This window comes from Syngnathus floridae, chromosome 7 (genome assembly GCF_059516105.1).
Source record: "Syngnathus floridae isolate MCC-2025c chromosome 7, RoL_Sflo_1.0, whole genome shotgun sequence".
NCBI classification, from domain to species: domain Eukaryota; kingdom Metazoa; phylum Chordata; class Actinopteri; order Syngnathiformes; family Syngnathidae; genus Syngnathus; species Syngnathus floridae.
This window is the reverse complement of record NC_142419.1, coordinates 1,589,904-1,614,132: the sequence shown is the minus strand read 5'-3', so window position 1 is coordinate 1,614,132 and position 24,229 is coordinate 1,589,904. Positions and strand designations below refer to the sequence as shown.

Sequence of the window (24,229 nt, the reverse complement as noted above, 5' to 3'; positions counted from 1 at the left end):
ACCAAAAAAGGGGCCAAAATAAGCTAAGCAAGTTAAAATAGAAATAAAACAGGAACACGGTGTCGGATTGTGAGTCATGCATGGACGCACAAATGTGATTTTTACTTTTTGATTTCTTTGCTTGGCTAAAAACGTATTCTGTAACAGCTTAAAGCAATATTGTTAGTCAATTCGATCAAGGGACCCGTCACTATGAGAATAGTGGCGTGACATAAATTATTTAAAGAAGTAGATCAAAGGTTTGGATTTTTATTTCAGAGTTAATTGAAGCGTAACTTTAAAAAGTTATTCTCATGAAACAGGAAGTGAACAAAAGAGGAAGTGAAAGGTTTTACCAGGGGCTAGCTGTACATTTGGTGGAAAGTACTGCGTGGTCAGGGCGGAAACAGCTGCTGAAAGGCAGCAGGTGTACAGCGTGAGAAAACTGACCAGGTCTTACCCCTATAGGGACGTGGGAAAAAAAAAAAACTGACCAAATCCTATAAGAGCGTGGGAAACTAGGCGGTCTTACCCTATAGAGAGGATATAGGTACCAGACAAGTCTATAAAAAGTCCCGCAGGGGCAGCTACGGGGCTTTTTCCCCCAAAGAGCGCTCATACGTGAAGAAGCCCGAGGGAGTTTCAAGATTTTTTCCAGAGTCCCGGGATCTCTGTGCGAGACGCAGGATTGCTGGTCTGAAATTAACTTGGATTTACTCCAAAAAATTGGACTGGACAACTTTGCAGGAGAAACTAGGTGAAAGGAACGACTTTTCTGTATTTTAGCAAAGGAGGGGAATAGCCATCGGGTCGCCGGTCCCCTCGAGGCCAGCCTGTTTCTCTAATTTGGATTTTAGAAGTAAGATCGAATTGATCACTCGACTTTGCTTCCACCAAAAATAGCACGCAGCTGGTATCTACTTTTTCCCTCTTTCATGAACTGTGTTTTGCAATCGAATTATTCTGGGATTGAATGATTTTATTAACACGGGTATCAGTGAGTGAAATTGTTCGGTTTCTGGAGTAATTGAGATTTGTAATTCTATTTCATGTTTCTTCAATAAATGTGTTTTGTATATTATCTACTTCGTTGTGCGCTGATTTGTACTGAATGTGCAATCGATGGTTAGGGGTTGATTTGACAATTTGATTAATGTGCGGGGGGTTATTATGGTATAACGTAGGACCGTAATAAATAAAAGTAACATCAGACAATTTTAGAGAATTAAATAACTTTCGTAGTTATTTGAGACACGAGTGAATTTCAATCCGTTTGAAAGTTTGCTTCGTCTGAATAAATTAACGGAAGTGTTTAAATCGAATTATTGGTTTGGTGTAGAACTGAAAGTAATTTAATTATTTGAAGGGCGCAGGCCCCTTTCCCCTTTTGACGGGCCGCGTAAAAAGTAACTCCGAACATGTTAGAGAGTTAAATAACTTTCGTAGTTATTTGAGACACGAGTGAATTTCAATCCGTTTGAAAGTTTGCTTCGTCTGAATAAATTAACGGAAGTGTTTAAATCGGATTATTGGTTTTGTGTAGAACTGAAAGTAATTCAATTATTTGAAGGGCGCAGGCCCGATTCCCCTTTTGTCGGGCCGCGTCAAAAGTTAAACAGGGCACGATCGAAAAATCGACTTGCCTTCCAAATTAATTACTGGGCAAATCTAAATAGAGTAAGACATTTTTATTCGTTTCAAGAAAGTTATTATTATTTTTTTTTAAACCAATCAAGTGGGGTGAAGCACTCCGACATTTAAGTGCTAGATCTATTATTGTCACAGTTTTATTAATTCCATTCTCTTTCGAATAAACAAGTTGGTCGGCTCGCTGCTTGAGCGACCAAGTAGAACGGACCCATATCAACATTTACTTCGGCAAAACTAGTGCTTGGGTGCGCTATACAAACGAATCCCTGAGGTCTTAACAAAGACATCTAAAAATATCCGTAACATAATAAGAACTTCAAACAGTAGCGGGGAGCCATCAATACGATGCGGTCACTTCGAAGTCTTGCCTCGAATTGAGTTACTCGGCTCGAGCTTCGGGTGACTTGAGAGGGATTGGCGTCGTACAGAAATGAGATTGATTCCGGTGGAGTTAATTTAACTCGGGTGGTTAGATTACGGACGAATCTCCGAACCCGGCTAAGACAAACCCGTTACCGGGAAGCCGGGGACACCTTATTGGAAGAGGTGCGTTTGACAGTATGTATGTTAAAAACGAGAGGTTGACACTACTTCACGGATTTTTAACTATCGCCAGTGGTCTTGGAACCAATTACCCGTGACAAACAAGGGTTTACTGTACAGTAATCCCTTGTTTATTGTGGGAGATGCGTTCCAGAACCACCTGCAATAAACGAAGATCTGCGAAGTAGAAACGGTATAGTGATATCTTGTTTATTACTGATGATTGGCTCCAAGACCCCCCGCAAAAATCCGCGATGTAGCGTCAATATTTTTACGATATCCGCTCAAGACTTTTATCATTTTATTCTTACACTTTATTGTATTTTTGAAACACTTTGTTGTACTGACTTTTAGAAATATTTTTTATGGCTTCACAAATACTCACTTAGACACAAACCGTAAATGTTATGTTCCTTGTCAATGTGTGTAGCGCCATAATTTTTATTTTGTATCCATGGTAACCCAGGCCCGCGGCATCATGGAAGCAGGAAGTAATTAGCGGCATTGATTGCAGCTGCCGATATATATAAGGCCCATCAGGCATCGATCGGTTCTTTCTCCCTATTCGCCAGAGCAATGTCTGTAAGTGTTTCACTATTCTACACCGTATTACTGTAAGAGCCAGTCCCAGAGGAAGTACTAAGGACTGTGCTGCTTGACGTGGAAGGGATATTCAATTTGAAGCCATCAGGATACGTCTCCTCCAGCATCGACGACTTCGACTCCGTGACACCCAACGTCCTGTTGATGGGGTGGCCGGACGGATCGCTGCCCCAGATTGTATATCCAGAGACTGACCTACTAAGGTGTCATGACTGGAGACACTCCTAACTTCTGGTCCAGCTTCCTACGGAACTACCTCCCAAGCCTACAGAAACATCAGAAGTGGCACTCCACCAGAGCAGACCTCACAGAAGGCACTGTTGTAATGCTGGTGGATCCCCAACTACCACGAGCTTTGTGGTCAGTGGGCCATGTCACTCAGGTCCACTCGAGTGCTGACGGACACATTCGCTCTGCTGACATGCGCATCAACTCACTTTCCTAACTGTGAGGCAGACGTGCTAACCAGTGCACCACCGAGCCGCCCTAGTTAAATTTAATTTACCATTTTAAGACATACGCTGTTTGTGTATCTGTCCATTCTCCCTTTGTCTTGCAGCATGCGTCAGCTCATCCAATGAACAGCCAGAGTGCAGCAAGTGTGCTAAATTCACGTGTACTGGGAGATCACCGTATTGGCCCGAATATAAGACGGTGTTTATTGCATTGAAATAAGACTGTAAAAGTGGGGGTCGTCTTACATTACATTATACCCATTCACAATGCGAAATGGCGCCAGATATCTTCAAAGTGAATGCTGAACTTAACTCCCCAGGCCAAAGCGAACACCTGTCACAAAGAAGAAAAATAAAAATAGCGGTAGCAGTTTGCATTATTTTATTGCAATATTTTTCCTTATTCAGATTTGTTTCAAGACTAAAGTTAGTTAGACTTTACTTTGATGGTTAATGCAGTTATTGCAATTTTGTTGTTTTATCACAGTAGATTGGTTTATTTACATTTCAAAAACCAGAAGCCATTCATTTACAAATGCACTTTAGTTTAGATGTTTAAACTAAAGAACACGCAGCAGCTAATGCTCGCCACGCAGCAGCTAACGCTCGCCACGCAGCTAAAGCTCGCCACACAGCTAAAGCTCGCCATGCAGTACATTTCAAGAGCCAAAGAAACAAACGTGGAGAGGGATTAACAAAACCAAGGATCTCAAGAGTGAAAGGAAAATACGCTTCGAACAGTATTTTCCATCACGGCGCCTCTGAGCCGGTGTTGAAACTCTGTTGGACTCTCTTTTTACCACCTTTTTACCATGCAGACGAAAGTAGAAAAAAAGCTTAAGAAAGCGCTCGATTTTCTGACTGCGGAGATGGAGGCCATCAGACTGGAGCAAAAAAAAATTCTCAACTTGGTTGAAGAAGTTAGAACGCTACGACTACAATATGACTCCTTATGACAATATGGCGCTATGACTCCTTCTCTATGAGAAGAAGAAAACAATTGCACATTTGGAAAATCGAGTGTCGGATCTCGAGCAATACACAAGAATGAATGACATAATTGTCACCGGACTTGCGATTAAACACCGGTCATTTGCCCGGGCGGTGGCGGGTTTTTTGTCAATTCTCTAAAATCTTGGAGAAGCTTTTCATTGTGAGACTGGATAGCTTCACTGAGATACACAACTTGTTAACTGACAGCCAATATGGATTTAGAACATCAACAACTATGGCACTAATGGATTTGATGGAAGAAATAACTAACTGTATTGACAATAAGGAATATGCGGAAGGAGTATTTATTGATTTGAAAAAAGCTTTTGATACCATTGACCATAACATATTATTGTATAAAATGGAATGATATGGGATGAGAGGTGTAGTATTGAGCTGGTTAAAAAGTTACATTACTAACAGACAACAGTTTGTTAAGATGGGTAATCAGATATCATCATGCCTAAACATTACCTGTGGAGTCCCACAGGGGTCATTGTTGGGCCCCATATTATTTATTCTGTACATAAATGATATTTGTAAGGTGTCAACTATCTTTAAATTATTATTTTTGTGGACGACACCAACATCCTCTGTTTTGGTAATAACTTAAAGATACTATTGGAGACCATTACAACTGAATTGTCCAAACTAAAAATATGGTTTGACATTAATAAATTATCATTGAATGTAGACAAAACCAAACTGATGGTATTTGGAAACCGTAAAATAGATACACAGGTTCAAGTAACAATAGATAATGTCAATATTGAGATCAAATTTTTAGGTGTCACAACACCAGAATTTCAGTAGTCGGTACCAATACCTGTGTTTTACCACGATTCTCCATACTAATTCGGTACCACGGTAATAAACAACAAAACAACAGAATCCACTTACTTTTAAAATCAGCAATTTATTTAAAACTGCTTAAACCATGTACCGTATTTTTCGGACTAAAACTCGCTCCGGAATATAGGTCGCATTAGCCATAAAATGCACAATAACGTGAAAAAATATATAAATGAGTCGCTCCGGAGTATAAGACGCATTTTGGGGGAAATGTATTCGACAAAATCCAACACCAAGAACAGACATGAACGAGCAACAACAGGCTAAACGATAGGTATGCTAACGTGACATAAACACAAATGAAGAGCTGAAAACGGGCCTGACTGACAGTCAGAGTTATTCAAATAACTATTACATAAATAACACGTTTATAAAACCATCTGTGTCACTCCAACTCATTAAATCCATCAATCGTCCTTTATGTCAACAATGGGTGCGCGCCGCTGACAGCGCTTGCACTACAAAATATTCCACAGGCCCATATAACGATATACAAATTATATATCAAATAAGTATTATATAAGCAATAATATTATCAAACCATCTGTGTCACTCCAAATCATTAAATCCCTCGATCAAATTCCTCGTCCTTTGTCAACAACGCCTTAATTGCGCCCTGACGTCAGCCTCGTCGTTATTCCACAGATCTGGTATATAACTATATTGTAGCGTTAACAAAGTACAAGGAAAGACGTGGGTTTGGTAAACGGCTCTTTATTTAACAAAACAAGAGTTCAACGAGCCAACAACTACTGAACTGTAACGATAAAAACATATACAAGTTGCCACACGAAATAAAATATATCAAATAACTATAACATAAATAGTTCACCGCCACACAGCCCCAAGCACCGGCGTCAAATTCCAGGCATGTGGCGGCATGGACTTCCATACCAGGTGGCACTTCCAGCCATGGAGGTGGAAGAGAGCTCCATAGAATAGGATCGGGCGTTCGTAAAAGCCATGTCCGAGCCACATCCACCGTCCCCGACAGCCACCCGGCTGAGCACCGGTCCCCGACTTCAATCCACGGAGGTGAAAGAGAGCTCCATAGAGTAGGACCAGGCGTGCGTAAAAGCCATGTCCGAGCCCCATCCACCGTCCCCGGACAGCCACCCGGCCGAGCGCCGGCCCCCAATTTCCATCCACGGAGGTGAACGAGAGCTCCGTAGAGTAGGACCGGGCGTGCGTAAAAGCCATAATCGTTTTTCAAACCTTCCGTGTCACTCCAAATCATTAAATCCTTCAAACTCTTCGTCCTCCGTGTCACTTACAAACAAAGCCGCTAATGATCCCGGTAGTACGTGGGGCCCTTCGTCATCTTCGTCATCTCGTGATCGAATGTTTGTCCTTTGTGTAAACAACGCCGCGCCGCGCTGCTGACGTCACTTGAAATTCAAATTACAATAATCCCTTAAGTCAGTCAAGTTTATTTGTATAGCCCTAAATCACAAACAGTCTCAAAGGGCTTCACATAGCCAAAATTGACAATTATTCTCAAAGCATCCCCTGATCTTAAGCTCCCAAAAGGGCAAGGAAAAACTCAAAAAACCCCTGCCAGGGGAAAATGAGAAACCTTGAGAAGGGACCACAGATGGAAGGATCCCCCTTTCAGGATCACCAGGTTGTAATGGATGCAGAGAGGGCACAAGTAATACATAATATGAAAATCAATGAAAAAAATGGATGTCGGAGGTGCCCGCGACTGTCCTGGCAGTGTCTTCAAGGGGGTTGAGCTGCAGTTTCTTCATCTTGAATTGGTCCCCGAGAATCCAGCTAGCCGCTATCAGCTTTTGAGCCACCTAACCCCCTTCCCAGCCGGGGAGGGGGTGGGCAGAGAGAACAAAACAAACTCCGGCCAAATCGGCCACTACAAGTTAGTTAAAGGCCATCTCATAGAAATGTGTCTTTAAACGTGTCTTAAATGTTTCTACTGAGGTAGTAGTTCTAATATCCATTGGTAGGGCATTCCAAAGCTCTGGAGCCCGAATAGAGAATGCTCTAGACCCTGCAGACATTTTCTTGGCCCTCGGTGTAACTAAAAGACTAGCGTTTTGCGAACGAAGGTTACGAGACGGAACATAAGGAACGACTAGCTCGACGAGATATGAAAGCGCTAAGCCATGCAGTGATTTATAGGTTAGTAGAAGAACCTTGAAGTCACATCTTAAATGGACTGGGAGCCAATGTAATTTGGCTAATATTGGGGTAATGTGATCAAATTTTCTTGACCGTGAGAGCAGCCTCGCAGCGGCATTTTGCACTAACTGTAGACTTTTGATACTGGAGTTAGGAAGACCAGAGAATAATACATTACAGTAGTCCAGGCGCGACGTGACGAACGCATGTATAATAGTTTCCGCATCCCCGGTCGAGAGGATAGGACGAATCTTAGCAATATTACGAAGGTGAAAAAACGCAATCCTGGTTATATTCTTAATGTGTTTTTGAAAGGAGAGCGTTTGGTCAAATATTACCCCGAGATTAGTTACCGTCTCACTCTGAGTGATAGTACGGTTATCTATAGTTATAGTGGTTTCCTTTAATAAGTGTTGATAACGAGTAGGACCAATTATCAACATCTCAGTTTTATCTGGGTTAAGACGAAGGAAGTTGAGAGACATCCATTGCTTGATCTCCGCAAGGCACGCCTCGAGATTACAACAGTCCCGCGGATCTGTCATCGATAACGGCATATATAATTGGGTGTCATCCGCATAGCATTGAAAGCTAATATTATATTTACGTATTATGTCCCCAAGCGGAATCATATAAATATTAAATAAAATCGGTCCGAGTACCGATCCCTGTGGGACACCACACGTAACATTATAAAGCTCAGAGGACGTATTGCCATGGACCACTCGGTGCGTCCTGTCTGATAGATAGGAATTGAACCAGCTTAGTGCTGACCCTGAGATACCAACACAACTTTTAAGACGCCCTAATAAAATATCGAAGTCTACAGTGTCAAAGGCAGCACTAAGATCGAGTAGTAACAATACAGACGACGTATTTGAATCCATAGCTATGAGGAGATCATTAGTCACTTTAGCAAGTGCTGTCTCTGTAGAATGATTAGCTCTAAAACCAGACTGAAAAGAGTCATATCGATTATTAGCGACCATGTAATCAATAAGCTGCTGCGCTACTACTTTTTCGAGAAGTTTTGCTATGAATGGGAGGTTTTAAACTGGCCTATAATTACTGAGACAGTCCGGGTCAAGATTTGCTCGCTTAAGTAGCGGTTTAATAATAGCGGTTTTAAAGGCTGTTGGCACTATCCCAGAGGAAACAGACAGATTGATTATATTTAAGACAGACGGTCCTAAAATTGGAAATAATTCTTTAAGTAGTTTGGCTGGAAGCGGGTCGAGTAAACGTGTTGTTTGTTTAGCCGTACTAACCAATTTTGTAAGCATTTCAAGGGACACGCTTTTAAAATTTGAGAGGGTTATTGCATGATCCCCAGCGCTAGTAACCGGCGGAGCGATTGGAATGGTATTCTTGATCTCGTCCCTAATGGACTCAATCTTTTGAGCAAAAAATTTCATAAACTCGTCAGCTGAGTGGAAGGAGCTACGGGGGTCGTCTGGCGCAGAGTTAGCTTTGCCACTGTATTAAATAGGGATTTAGGATTGTTTTTATTAAGATTAATGACTTGCGAAAAATAACGAGTTTTTGCTAAAATAAGCGCATCTTTATATTCCCTTGCTACATCGCGGTTCATTTATCGCGGTTTCACTTTTTTTATTTTGAAAATTTATGAAAAAATTCACATATAAGTCGCTCCTCAATATAATTATGTCCCCCCCACCCAAACTATGGGGAAAAAAAACGCGACTTATAGTCCGAAAAATACGGTAATATTAGACAATGAATTCTGTTGGAAACCTCATATAAGATACGTTAGAACCAAAGTAGCAAGGAGTATTGCAGTACTATGCAGTGCAAAACATATTCTGGAGCAGAGAATGTTGTATGCTCTGTATTGTTGTCTTGTTTTACCATATTTGACTTACTGTGTGGAGATATGGGGAAATGCATAGATAAACATTAAATATAAAACCATTAATTATAATACAGAAAAAAGCTGAGAATAGTACACAAGGTTGGATTTTGAGATCATACAAATAATTTGTTTTTAAAATCAAACGCTTTAAAGCTAATGTATTTATTCAAATTTAGACTGGCACAGATAATGTATCGAGCAAAGACTCAAAAACTCCCAGGGAACATTCAAAAATTATTTATTGAAAAAGATAAGGGATATAATTTGAGAGGAAAAGGTAACTTTGATAAGGGGTATGCTCGCACCAATCTCAGGAGTAGGTGCATATCATCCTATGGAGTAACTGTGTGGAATGGACTAGAAGATAAAACGAAGGAAAGCAGAAATATAGTTCTATTTAAAAAAATGTATAAAGGAATGATATTTGCAAATTACCAAAAACAGGAAAATTAAGGTGACTCCTGTTAAATTTTTGGATTATAAAATGTTTTTGTTGTTTTTCTTTTGTTCTTTTGTAGTTTTAATGTTCTCACTTGGAACTAAGTGTTGGATAGGGGTAGGACATGATAAACCTAGGCTTCTTCCTACTCCTTTTTGAACAGTGGTATATATTGTTTGTTTTTTGTTGTTTGTTTTTTATTGTTTTTATTCTTTAAATCATGTTCGAAATAAAGATTCATTCATTCATTCAAATGTTCAGCTATTAAGATGTGATAGACATTTTTTGCATTACTCTCAAATATATTGTTATAATCATTTGTTTCAGATGTACTGTAATTATTTTCTGTATAAAATTTAATTTTGTGTTCAAAAAGTCTTTTTTCAAACTTGAGTCTTGAGAAAGAGGGCGCCGTCTTATCAAAGTCAAAGTCAGCTTTATTGTCAATTTCTCCACATGCCAAAGACACAAAGAAACCGAAATTTCGTTCCCCCCTATCCCACGGTGACAAGACATGGCCCACAACAGACAAACAAGTAAACAAGCATAACAACAGCGTGCTGAATAAATAATGAATAAATTCCACAATAAATAAATAAATAAATAAATAAATAAATAAATAAATAAGTAAATAAATAAGAGGAGCAAAAAAAGGAGCAAGTGCGCGTACAGCAGACATTCCAGAAAATAGCGCAACAGTGTCGCACGCTACGCAGAAGGGGGTAGCGAGTTCAGGGTTGTCTTATATGCGGGCCAATGCGGTAGTTTTCTTCGGAAATGCTCCGGCAGCGCAATACTGTATGGATCTAGATCTTCGGCGGCGTAGCACCGAGGGTTGGCAAAGGTTTTACGGGGTTGGCAATTGCCGCCCCTCTGGCTCCACAGTGGACTCCAATGCAAGAGCTAGAAGTGGTGAACCTCGCCCCATCCTTGGTTGTGAATGACTGAGCATGTTTGGGGAGGCTCCTTTTATTCCCAATCATGGTACCCACCTGTTCCCAATTAGTTTGATCACATGTGGGATGTTCCAAATAGGTGTTTAATGAGCTTTTCTCAGCTTTCTCAGTATTTTTTGCCACCTTTCCCAACTTCTACTGGACGTGTTGCAGCCATGAAATTCTAAGTTAATTATTATTTGGCAAAAAAACAGTAAGTTAAGTTTGAACATTAAATATGTTGTCTTTGTAGTGTACTCAATTGAATATGGGTTGAGAAGGATTTTCAAATTGTTGTATTTTGTTTTTATTTACATTTTACACAATTTCCCAACTTCAACCGAATCCGATTTGTACATGCAAACATTCATACATAGTGTAGCATTTCAATGAACCAGGCACGTTGTGGCTCATAACTGGCTCATTATTCAACGCCAAAAAACAGGAGTTTTCACATCCGCGCTCGGAGACATCAAAGTCCCTCCCACACGCTCCCCTCCCCTTGCTGCCTTCACGGCCTCCCAAGGCAATCGGACTACCCAACAGTAATTATACACACAAGTTGCTACACTGCTCTCCCCTATCTCAAAAACCTCATCCCGAGGTGTCACAAACAATATCAGCAAGGTGACCCGGTGGCCTTCTCTGTCACCAAAGGCGGTCTGAGGGTAGCTGACTCAGAACAGCCTGTGTGGAACCAGGCGATGAGTCTACAGGAACAATGGCCTGTTCAGGGGAGAGAGGGGGAACAGTAGTCCGTCTTGAGGATGTGAGAGTTGTGCCGCGCCGGGCCTGAGTCCGGGATCCTGTGTGCCACTGCGGACGAGCATCACCTTTATATGGGGCCAGGCGGTCCCTATGAAGAGCCACCGGCCTGCCACTAGGGGGCAGCTATAGCCTGTATACCACCTCCTGTAGTCTTTCTAGCACCTCACACGGCCCCACCCAGTGGCTGTCTAATTTAGGGCACCTGCCCTTTTTCCTTCTTGGACTGTACACCCACACCAGCTCTCCAGCCATGAAGTCTCTTCCTCTGGCCCGCATGTCGTAGTTCCTCTTCTGTCTAAGGCCAGCTTTCTGCAGTTGATCTCGAGCAAAAGTGTGGGCTGACTTCAAACGGTTCTTCTCAAATTAGTTCTGTGATTACTGAAAAGTATTGCTCTTGTTTTGCTTAGGTTTAAGGATAAGTTATTGCTGTCCAACCATATCTTTAATTTGCTTAATTGATTATTTATTAATCTTGTTAAGGTGTGTAAATCACTGCCAGAGCAAAAAATATTTGTGTCATCTGCAAAACAAAAACATCTTCAAAATATGTGATACCTTGCATATATCATTTATATATAATATGAAAAGTTTAGGGCCCAACACTGACCCCTGAGGGACGCCACAGGTAGTGTTCAAACACGTTGAACAATTTTCACCCAACTTCACAAACGGCTTCCTTTTTGTTAAATAGCTCTTGATCCACTCTAATGGTTTCCCCCTGATGCAATACCGATGTAGTTTATTGAATAGTATTTCATGATTTATTGTGTCAAATGCCTTTCATAGATCTATGAATATCCCAACTGTATATTGTTTTAGGTCTATTGCGTTAGTAATTTCCTCCACTGAGTCAATTAGTGCCAGTGATGTTGCTCTGTTGGATCTTAATCCATATTGACTTTCAGTGTCCAGTCGGTTAGCGAAAAGTTTTTCCAGTAATTTAGAGAATTGCGATAGAAATGATACAGGTCTGTAGTTTGTGAAGTGGTGTTCGTTCCTAGTTTTATACAAAGGTATGATTTTTGCTATTTTCATTTTATCTGGAAATATACCGGTCTGAAATGATAGGTTACAGATGTATGTTAATGGTTTAGAAATCCCTTCAATCACTCGTTTTACAACAGTCATATCAATGTCATCACAGTCTTTAGAGGTCTTGTTTGTGCGTTGGGAAACCGTCTTTATAATTTCTTTCTCATCCACTGCAGTAAGGAACATTGGACTCAGATTCCTGTCTATTAAACTATTACACTGCTGCTCAGATGTTACTGAATCTGGGATTTGTTTGGCCAGATCAGGTCCCACACTTACAAAGAATTTATTAAAGGTGTTAGCCACTTCTTGCATATCATGCTTCTCAGTGTTATTGATCATAAAATATTTAGGATAATTTATTTTTAGAGCCATTTTTTTATTACAGTATTTATTATATTCCATATTTCTTTGGTGTTATTTTTATTATCATTTAATATTTTACTATAGTAATCTTTCCTAGCAGCTCTTTTAATATTAGTCAGTTTGTTCTTATATTGTTTGTATTTATTTTCTGACTCTTTAGTTCTCTGTCTTGTAAATGCTCTGTAAAGTGTATTTTTCATTTTACAGGCATTTTGTAAGCCCTTTGTGATCCAGGTACGATCTACATAATTTAGTTTCCTATTACTTATTTTTACAGGACAGTATTTGTCATATAACCTTTTGACATTTTTTAAGAATTCCTCATATGCACAGTTAATGTTATTTTCATTGTATATAGTATCCCAGTTTTGTGACATTAACCCATTTTTAAATGCGTTTATTGTTTCTTCTCTTTAAATTCTTCTGTGTTCATGTTTTTAGCCGTTTGAGTAATTTTATAGTTGTCATCAAAAACCATAAAAACTGGCAAATGGTCACTTATGTCGCTGACTAATAACCCACTTATTGTGCTGTTTATTTTGTTGAAGGAATGGGTTCAAAATACAAAAAGTCCTGCCTAGCTACGAAAACAGATATGGTCAAACCTCATTGAATAAAGTACATAAGCAGACAAGTATATTCACATATTAAATCAATCAAAGAAACACTTTAAGCATATAATTATACCTACATACCAAATCAATAAAGCAGACACAACTAGACATTTTTGATAGGGGGTAATGACAAAGGTTTTTATAACTTTATGATCTGATATTTATTTCTGAGCACTTTGAAATAACAAATGTTTTTTGATATATTGCCTGAATAGCTTAATGACCCTTAAGGAACTGTTTAATGCATGCCTGATGATTTTCTAAATGGCGGACACTGCCAAAGTCGTCTAAAAATGTTCAGTTCTTGATTATATCTTATGTTTTGACTAATGCGAGACGCCAGTTTTCGATTACTAATGAACGTTCTGGACAGAGGGAAATATTTTGCCTAACAAAGAAAATATATGGTTGGAAGCATGATTAAACTAAAAATATGATGACATAAGCAAGAACATGGAGTATCAAAAGAACAAACAAACAAAAACATGCTCAAAAACCAGCTCAGTGGCCCAGTGGTAGAGTGTCCGCCCTGAGACTGAAAGGTTGTGGGTTCAAACCCCATTTGGGTCATACCAAAGACTATAAAAATGGGAACCATTACCTCCCTGCTTGCCACTCAGCTTTAAGGGTTGGAATTGGGGGGTTAGATCACCAAATGATTCCCGAGCGCAGCACCACTGCTGCTCACTGCTCCCTTCTCCCCCAGGGGATGGATCAAAATCACACGGTGATGGGTCAAATGCAGAGGACAAATTTCACCACACCCAGATGTGTGTGTGATGATCATTGGGACTTTAACTTTTTAACTTTAACTTTAAGTGGTGAGTACAAACTTTGCATAGTCAGGGAACATTAATAAATTGATGATGTCACAGCCAAATCTCACATAATTCCGTACAAAATGACAAAATTGAAAGAATGATGAATGGATGAGGTGCGACAGTGTATGTGCAAGAATGGAGGAGAATGTTTACAGGAAGGTCACTTGGGGATAAAACCAGCAGGTGCCAGAGGGAGACAGCCAAGAATCCAGCCAAGGATGATCGTCAAGGCTGAAAGACGGAAAGGAAAACAACAGCCCCCACACACATCGAATCGCCCATAATCAGCACCCAACCCCACGGAACCAGCTCTCACCGAACCAGCACCCACTCCCATGGAACCAAACTCTCCTGCGAACTTGCCCACCCCAAAGACTCATCACCCATCAAACCCGGCCCACACCGGCATGTGCAACTGAATATAAGCTGAGCAAAGAACCTTGAACGTTGCCTTTTCTGAATGGAGACTTTCTGCTCTTGAGCATGGTTGCATGAAAGGTCCAGCGCTGTATTGTACTTTCCTGAAAACAAAGATTTCTTAACAAGAATTGTGATTGAACTCAACCAACCTGTGTAAGTCTAAATTTTGTTTCGATGTCTTAGCTTAGCCGTTTGGAGTCGGGATGTAACCCGTGGGGGTAGCTACCCCTCGCCTCACATTGTTTTTTAAGGAGATTGCACATTTCCCGATGACATGATCAATTTGTTCGAGCAAATATGGCGCCCAAAAACCATATTCTGCGGTTATTTTTCGCTTCACCTCCCCCCTTGACACATGGGCTAGCCCATGTTCCTCTTGTATTAGCAGTCCTAACAAACCTGGCGGGGCCACCACCAAACCCTCGTGATTTCTCCACACCCCGTCTGAGTCTTGGCACGCCCCTCTCAACACCCACAAATGTTTGTCCATCGGATTAACTGCCGCTTGCATCAGGGTTATATCACTGAGCGTGACCTTGTCCTCAAGGTCGACCTCGTGCGTGACCAACAAGGTTTTTTCTGTTCGATCACCCTTTGTTATAGCCCTGGCTGCTTCATCTGCCAGTCTGTTACCTTGTGTGACCCTGGACGCATCTGACTTGTGGGCAGCACATTTTGCAAAGGCTGTCTCGCTAGGCCTCATCATCGCATCAAGCAGCTTTAATATCTGAGCATGAAGTTGTATGGGGGAACCATTGGTCTTTTTAAACCCCCGATTCCTCCACACCGCTCCGAACAAGTGGCACACACTATGCGCATATGCTGAGTCTGTATAGATTGTGACTCTTTTTCCCTCCGCGAGCAAGCACGCCTCCGTTAACCCCACCAATTCAGCAAGTTGCGCTGATGCCGGTGGTATAACTTCGGCCTTAATTGTCACAAATTCTGCTCCGTGCGCTTGAATAACCGCATAGCCCGCGCACAAAGTCTCCCCGACTCGATAACAAGAGCCGTCCGTCCAGAGTTCTAGATCTGCCTCCCCCAGGGGGATGGCTTGTAAATCGGACAGCAATCTGGAAAACTTTTCCGCCTCATGTACGCAATCATGGGGCTCACCGTCATCTGAAGTTGGCAAAAAGTACACCTTGCCAGAGTGACATCCTCTTACTCCAAAAGCCTGTAATAGACTCTGAGTACACTCTGTCAAGGTGTACTTCCCATGATTCAAAAGAGTCCGAAGACTATGATGAGTGAGAATGGTCACAGGATAGCCCATCATGACGGAAGAGGCTTTATCATATATCAAATAGTCTCCCACCATCGTTCGATAACAAGGTGGCAGTCCCATCTCCACCTCAGAATAAGATGTTGAGTAGTAGGCCACAGGTTGGGGTCCGGACCCGGTCCCTGTAGGCTGGCAGAGGACTGACTGCACACGCAAACCTACCCCCTGCCGAGGTGGACGTGAATAACACAACATTTTTAAGTAATCCGGTAAAGCCAGAGCCTCCTGCAATCTTGTTTTGATCGTTTCAAATACCATGTAGCCATCCTGTGTCCAATCTAGCACTGCGTGGAGTTCATTATTGCCTGTGTCTTTGATCATGGCCCTCAGAGGCCCCACTAATTTAGCGTATTCTTCCACCCAGGAGGCTGAATAACCCGCGATGCCCAGGGACGTCAACATCCGCCTGACAGTTCTGGGCTTCGGGGCTGTCCGTATAGCCTCCAAATGGCCATCAGAAATACGTCTCAATCCGCGTGATATTTTCTGGCCCAAATAGTCAACCTGCAACTGGCAGTATTGGAGTTTTTTCTGTGACACCTTTTGGCCCTTCTCCGCGAGAATTTGCAACAATTTGATTGGATCTTTGTGACACGTCTCTACATCTGATGCACAGACAATAATGTCATCCACATATTGAATGACGGTGCTCTGTGTTAGAGTGGTGCTCACTCTAACTTATTTTTACAAGAACCACACGGGAGGCAGTATGCCCTTTTTAAGCACTTGCAAATGGAGAGTCATTCGTCGCTGTGCGTACAGCGATGATCGAATGAGGTCTCACTCAGGCCTCTTCCAAGAGCATTTTTATTGAGAAACAGGGTGGGGGTGAGAGTGGACAGGATATAGTTGAAGCCCCTGACCTCTGGTCTAAGCATATCAGGGGGTGTTTTACGACGTTGTGTAAAACAACACAAGCTAGATTATTTATTACAGGTTACATTCCAACATAAGCATAAAAATAATCTAGCTAGGTTATTTATTAAGGGTTACATTCCAACATAAGTATAGGATCAAACTAATCTATCAACCCTAACATATCCCTCCTGTTTATCATATGATTATGTCACCCCAATCAACAAATACAAGCAAGAAAATATAATGAAGAAAGAAAAATAGTAAAAATACTAATAAAAAAGATCATCATTATATCCATCACTTGCGAGGCATTTTCGATGGTTAAATCATTAAGTTTCTGTAAAACATGCTCGGCTAAACAGCATCAACGCAATCCACGTTTCGCAGCACATTATAGTCATCACATCCGTCATGTCTGAGAAGTTGTATATGTACTTGTGCTACGGTAGAAGACACAACCCTCGTCACAGCAGACTTTAAACATGGGATAACACAGCATAGGATCAAACTAATCTATCAACCCTAACATATCCCTCCTGTTTATCATATGATTATGTCACCCGAATCAACAAATACAAGCAAGAAAATATAACAAAGAAAGAAGAATAGTAAAAATAACAATAAAAAAGACCAATAAAAAACAGAGATGATAGTGGACGGGTTGGGGATCGTGAAGGGTGATACATGATAAAAACAACAAACAATTACAGTAATTATTTCCAGTGAAGATGAGGGTTTCCCTCAATACTCCTGTCCAAGTTTAGTGTGTGAGTGAAATACCTGCGGCAAGATGTTTCAATGCAGGAAAAGTCTCACACAGTCCCTCTACCTTAGGCGACCAGAATGCTATCAATAAAAAAAGAAAAAGAAAAAGAAAAACACAGAAACAGTACATCATTGTATCCATCACTTGCGAGGCATTTTCGATGGTCAAATCATCAAGTTTCTGTAAAACATGCTCAGCTAAACAGAATCTACGCAATCCACGTTTCGCAGCTCATTACAGTCATCACATCTGTCATGTCTGAGAAGTTGTATATGTACTTGTGCTACGGTAGAAGACACAACCCTCGACACAGCAGACTTCAAACATGGGATAACTCAGGTCGTAAACAAGCACAACACCAGCACAACAAGCACAGGAGTCACAAATTTCAACAGCAGTTGCCAGGAGTCGCAAATTTCAACAGCAGTTGCCAAACTGTTGCCACCGGTTGCCAGAGAATAGCCATGAAAAGAAATCCCATTGATGAGGGACTTTGTCTTTTGACATGGCCTGCTGTAAGTTCTTCAGTGAATTCATGGCGTCGTTGATGTGTTTGTCATTTTCTCCTGGTATGTATGTGCAACAGAAAGTCCCATACGTTATGGTCGTCTGTAACATTCGCACCCCAGACAGGGTCATGAGGGTCAAAGGTTGCCTGCGTCGACGTCCAGAAGAGTTGTGTGCTGTCGTCAGCTGATGATGTTGTATCCTGTAGGTGTGGTCTGTCACCCACACTAGTGCACACACTCCTGTGCAGTTGGCGGGCAGCATCGGATAAACCTTGTGACCACAAAGCCACCAGCCATTCTGTATGAAGTATGTTCAGTTTGATGGTACAGCCATGTTGGTCGGAGAGCCCTCACCACCTGAAATGGCTCTCTTATCCTGACACTCAGCGGTGATGTCCAAAGTTCCCATCCAGTTTCCTCCTGGAGAGCAGTCGTCATTAATGCATTTGTGGGTCTCGTTACCTTGGATGTCTATCCATCCATCCGTTTTCTGAACCGCTTAGTCCCCACGGGGGTCGCGGGCGTGCTGGAGCCTATCCCAGCCATCAACGGGCAGTAGGCGGGGGACACCCTGAACCGGTTGCCAGCCAATCGCAGGGCACACAGAGACAAACAACCATCCGCACTCGCACTCACACCTAGGAACAATTTGGAGTGCTCAATCGGCCTACCAAGCATGTTTTTGGGATGTGGGAGGAAACCGGAGTGTCCGGAGAAAACCCACGCGGGCCCGGGGAGAACATGCAAACTCCACACAGGGAGGGCCGGAGGTGGAACCGAACCCGCACCCTCCTAACTGTGAGGCGGACGTGCTACCCAGTGCGCCACTGAGCCGCCACTACCTTGGATGTAACATGTGTAATTCACTCCAGCTGGTCTCTCTGTGTAGGCCACTTGCGGCAATGATCGTACTTTAACAGTCACATTGAGATTTGTCCAGAAAAGCTGATCACAGGCACCGTCTGCAAGTCCAGGGCGGGAAGGGTCGGCATCACTGACTGTGACAGCACATTGGTTTCAGAATCAGAATCAGAATCAGAAAACCTTTATTGTCATTCTACATAGTACAATGAAATTGGAGATCTCCATCCAGTGCATGAGGTAGATACGAGTAACATAGTCAAGTAATCGACTAGTAGAAAAGTAGATGAATAATCAGAAACAGTAGTGCGGACAAAGTGCAGTAGTAGTGCAGGAGGAAAGTGTCATCAGTGTCGGCTGGAGTTGAGGGCGGCTATGGCTTGGGGAAAGAAACTGTTTTTGAGTCTGTTTGTCCTGGTCTTCATTTGCCTGTAGCGTCTTCCAGAGGGCAACAGGTCAAACAGGGCGGAGCCAGGGTGGGAGCTGTCCGCTGAGATGGCCTTAGCCCTGCTGAGGCAGCGGGTAGTGTAGATGTCCGTAAGGGAGGGGAGAGGGCGGCCGATGATCCTCTGGGCTGCCTTCACCACTCTCTGCAGCTTCTCCCTGTCAGCGGCGGTGGAGCTGCCGAACCATACTACGATGCAGTAGGTCAGTAGACTCTCGATGGAAGATCGGTAGAAGGTCAGCAACAGGTCGGTGTTGAGGTTGTACCTCCTGAGGACTCTCAGGAAGTGTAACCGCTGCTGAGCCTTCTTGACAATGGTGGTGATGTTCTCTGACCAGGAGATCCGGTCAGAGATGTGGACGCCCAGGTACTTGGTGCTGTGGACCCTCTCCACCTTCGTATGGGTTTCTGGGGTCCCATGACCAGCCTTCAAAGTTCTCATCGTGTGACCATCGTTTTCCACGGTCAACATTGTCACTTGGTCTGTTCAGATGAGTCCATAGGCCATAGCACGCTCCAACCACAACGCAGCAGAGGATCCACCTGGCCTGTGGAGCCCCGTTGCTACTAGGATGACAGGGACACCGAGACATACCCTCGCCTAGCGGAGTGGGGATCGTTGTTCGCTTCACCAACATTGAGACGCCCCACCCTAAACGATGAGGCCCCTTTGTAGTCAGAATTCCCCACCACTCCGAAATGAGGGGTCCAGCACTCCCTGTAGCTTGTAGTGGCTGAGGTGAATCCAGCTGGGCCGTTCAGCGATCTTCACTGCGGTGGGGGTAGTCAGCAAGACTTGGGATGGTCCCTCCCACCATGGGCTGGCCCAGTTCTCTCTTTTGATGACTTTGATGTAGACCCAGTCTTCTGGCTTGATGCGGTTGTTGACCTGTGAGGACGAAAGATCAGGTGGCAGTAAATTTGCATTTGACACTTCTGTCAGTCTGAGCGTTATGATCATGTAATCTGTCAAGGAGTGTTCTTCATCTGCCTTTTGTAAATCTGCAGGGAACACAGGTAGTCTATATGGTCTCCCGTGGATGATTTCAAAAGGTGTTAGCCCTTCTGAAGTGGGAGTGATTCTCATATAGAGCTTCACTAAGTCTGGGCACTCTGGCCAAGTTCTGCCTGTTGTTTCCATGCGTTTTTTGAACCTGCTTTTGATAGTAGAGTTCGCTCGTTCAACAAGGCCACCGCTCGAAGGATGCCAAGTGCAGTGTTTTTTTAACATTATCCCAAGGTGTACAGCCATGTTCTGTACAACTTGGTTCACAAAGTGTGGACCATTGTCACTGTAAATGGTTTGGGGGATGCCATGAGTCGGTATGATGGCTTTGCAGATGGTTTTTGCCACTGTTAAGGCATCTGCACATTTAGATGGAACTATTTCCACCCATTTGGAAAATGCATCAATCATCACTCGGCAGTATTTGTGAGGTCCACTATGTGTGAGTTCAATAAAATCCATATGCATGATTTGAAATGGGTAAGATGGTTTTGGAAATGAGCCTCTCTTAGGTCTCATGTTTCCTTGTGGATTATGTTTCACACAAAACGGACATGCTTCACAAAGATTTTTTAAGTAAGCATCTAAACCAACGGTAGTGAATGATGGACCTCATCCCTCCTGTCGACACATAGCAAGGCCCATGTGTCGCAATTGCCGCTGCCTTAAAAAGTGATTTTGGTAAAACAGGTTTGTCATTGATGTGGTGGATATTATCTGTATCCACTATTGCACCTTTTGTCGTCCACATTCGTTTTTCCACCATTGGAGCATTGCCCTGCATATCTGTCAGTATAGTTTTATCTATGAGTTGTGTGTCCCAAACAAACAGTTATGTGGGGTTCCATCCTCTGGCAACGGGATCAACGTTGCTGGGTTAAGGACTGTGCACCTCTTTATCACAATCTGTGGTTGTGACCAAAGTGTAGCCGTGTAGGATAGGTGTCTGGCAGGTGACAAAAAGTTCATTTTGCTTTGCAGTAGCAACACATCTACAGCATGTGGAACTAGCAGCTCCATTTTGTGGAAGAGGACCACATCTGCGGATAGTGTCACTGCAAGCGCTGCCGCGCATACTGCTTGGACACAGTCTGGCAAGGATTGAGCCACTGGATCCAAGTTTTTTTGAATAAAATGCAATTGGTCTTAGTTTGCTGCCATGACTCTGCAGCAACACTCAGGTCATAAAACCATTCCTGCAGTCTGCTGTTTGCACAAAGGTTTTATTGTAGTCTGGCAAGATAAGGGTTGTAATTTCTATCAGAGCCTGTTTCAGCACTACAAAAGCATCATCTGCCACTGGTGTCCACATAATTTTTTCTGTCATTGCCATGGGAACTCCATGCACAATATTCAGCAGCGGTTGCGTCTTTTCCGCATAATGTGGGATCCATGCTCTGCAGTAATTGCAGAGCCCCCCAAAACGACATCATTTGTTTTTTTGTCTCAAGTTTTGGTGCATCTGCAATGATTTGCTTTCTGGTTGTCTGTATCTGTCTTCCAGCAGCTGACAACGTGTGACCTAAATAGTTCACTTCCTGTCTGACCCATTGTAGCTTGTTCCTGCTCACTTTATTCTCTGTTTTGCAGAGATAGTGTAACAATGCTAAGGAGTCGTTCTTGCAAGCAGCTTCAGTTTCAGAGGCTACCAGGAGATCATCTACATAAACTAGAAGTTGGCTTTTGTTTGACATCTGAAAATCAGCCAAACAGGCCATGATAGCTTGAATGAAAATAGTTGGACTATCAGCAAATCTCTGTGGCAATCTGGTGTATGTATAACTTTGTCCTTTAAAGGTAAACGCAAACCAAAACTGTGAGTCTGGGTGAATTGGCACTGAGAAAAATGCATTGCTAAGATCAATTACTGTGAAAAACTTCTGGTTAGGTTTCAAAGTGTTTAGAAGTGTGTGTGGGTCAGGCACATTAGGTGCTCTTGTCTGTACTGCTTCATTTACTGATCGTAAATCTTGTATCATTCGCCAGTCAATTTTATTGGCCTTTTGGACTGGAAAAATAGGAGTGTTGCAAGGAGAATCCGAACACTTCCTAAGTATTCCTCCTGTTAAAAGATCATTTATAACAGGGGCAATCCCATTTATTGCCTCATGTTTTAAAGCATATTGCTTAACTCTTGGACGCCACTCTGATCTTGGTTTGATCTGCACTGGGGGAATGGACGTTAAAAGTCCTACATCAGATGGGCCCTTTGTCCACAGTTTTTCAGGAGGCCCAGCCAATTCCCTCTCCTCCATCTCAGTCAAACAAATGTTAACTAGTCAGGGAAGCGCACAAGCGCATGCCCTACCAACAGCCACACTGTTTGCTTCCACATGTCACAACTGGTACTGTAGCTCCACCCATCACCTTTGTCCTCATAATCAGTGACCTTCATATTTTTTTTTCCACTTCGGCATGTATTGCATACAATCAAGAAATTCACTCGCCATGTACTTCTCATCTCCGTCAAGAGCTAGAGATTTACCGTTTTTATTTCCCATCTTAATTTGGTATTTTAGGTTTATACAATTTTTTAATTTTTTTTTTTCTTTGAGGATCCTCAATGCAGGTTTAAATTGACCTTTCAACAAATTGTCTTTGTAGCCAATTTATCCTACCAGTCACACTCTCAACCACACAAGTTTCTTGTCCCTGCCTACGCAAAGTCGTCTTTAACAAAAGAGCTGCTTCATCCGGATGGGGGACTTTACAACACCCCCACCTTCCCTGGGAACTAAAGACAACAGTCCTGTTACCCAGCCCTGCCAACGCGAAGTAGTACTCCTTAGAACAGTGGTTGTCAAATGAGGGTACACAGAGGTACTCTAGGTGCGTGAGATTTTACAAAAATATATAAAACAGTTTGAGAACCACTGCTCCAGAAGAGCCACTTTATCCGGAGGGGTACTCAACAACACCCCCTCCTTCCACAAGACTTAAGATCTTCTGTCCTGCCTATTTACTTGTACTTTTCCCTGTGCACTTTTACTTTTACTTGTACGCGTTTCACAACAGCACAATCACACAACTTTAGGGCTTTAACTTACTTGTCCCCTGGTTCGTTGCACTGCCGGATCCCGTCAATCCACCTCTGTCAGACGAAGGCGGACCTAAGATGCTGACCCCGCGAAGAATTTCCTTCCCAGATCTTTCTTTACCAGGTCCGGCTAATGGACACTGGCCCGTCGACGGTGTACAGCGTGTCGTCCTTCGTCGGCCAGATGGCGGGTATGAGAGATCCTGGGTAGAGTGGTGCTTACTCTAACTTATTTTTGCAAGAACCACATGCGAGACAGTATGTCCTTTTTAAGCACTTGCAAATGGAGAGTCATTCGTCGCCTTGCGTGCAGTGATGATCGAATGAAGTCTGACTCAGGCCTCTCGCAAGAGCATTTTTATTGAGAGAAACAGGGTGGAGGTGAGAGTGGACAGGATGGAGTTGAAGCCCCTGAGGTCTGGTCTAAGCATATAAGGGGGTGTTTTACGACGTTGTGTAAGACAACACCAGCTAGATTATTTATTGCAGGTTACATTCCAACATAAGTATAAAACTAATCTAGCTAGGTTATTTATTACAGGTTACACTCCAACATAAGCATAGGATCAAACTAATCTATCAACCCTAACATATATCTATCAACCCTAACACTCTGCACCTGCCGTTCTAACCCTTCAAGATCATCTCTTAGCACTTTGTTGAACACATGGGGGCTGTTTATAGCCCATCGGAAATCTCTGGTACTGATAAAACTAACCCTTGAATGTAAAACCAAAACGTCCTTGTGATTCGCGGCTGAGTGGGACGCTGAAAAAATTGCCACACAAGTCCACCACTGTGAAGCATTCTGCGTCAGGCGGAATTTGTGTCAGCAAGGTGTGTGGGTCCAGCACATCAGCGACCTTGTCAACCACCACCTCGTTCACCGCCCGAAGATCATGTACCAGCCGGTGGGAATTGTCTGGCTTTTTCAATGGCAATATTGGTGTGTTGCGAAGAGGCGTTTGTGTAATTGTCAA

The 24,229-nt window shown here is 42.7% G+C and overlaps 1 protein-coding gene across 8 annotated transcripts in view; it reads right to left on the bottom strand.

Moving 5' to 3' along the window:
* Positions 1–3,727: 3,727 nt before the first annotated feature.
* The window catches only part of bcas3 (BCAS3 microtubule associated cell migration factor), a 322,912-nt gene continuing 302,410 nt past the window's right edge, over positions 3,728–24,229 (bottom strand). For 6 of the 8 annotated variants that reach the window (XM_088381955.1, XM_088381953.1, XM_088381950.1 and 3 more), the window contains one exon: positions 18,930–20,095. In XM_088381955.1, coding sequence (XP_088238081.1) covers positions 19,993–20,095 — 103 coding nt within the window. In that variant the 3' untranslated portion in view covers positions 18,930–19,992. Of the gene's footprint in view, positions 17,472–18,929; positions 20,096–23,259; positions 23,453–24,229 lie in introns of those variants that run through there. The other 2 variants (XR_015859651.1, XM_088381951.1) reach the window with 2 other exon arrangements.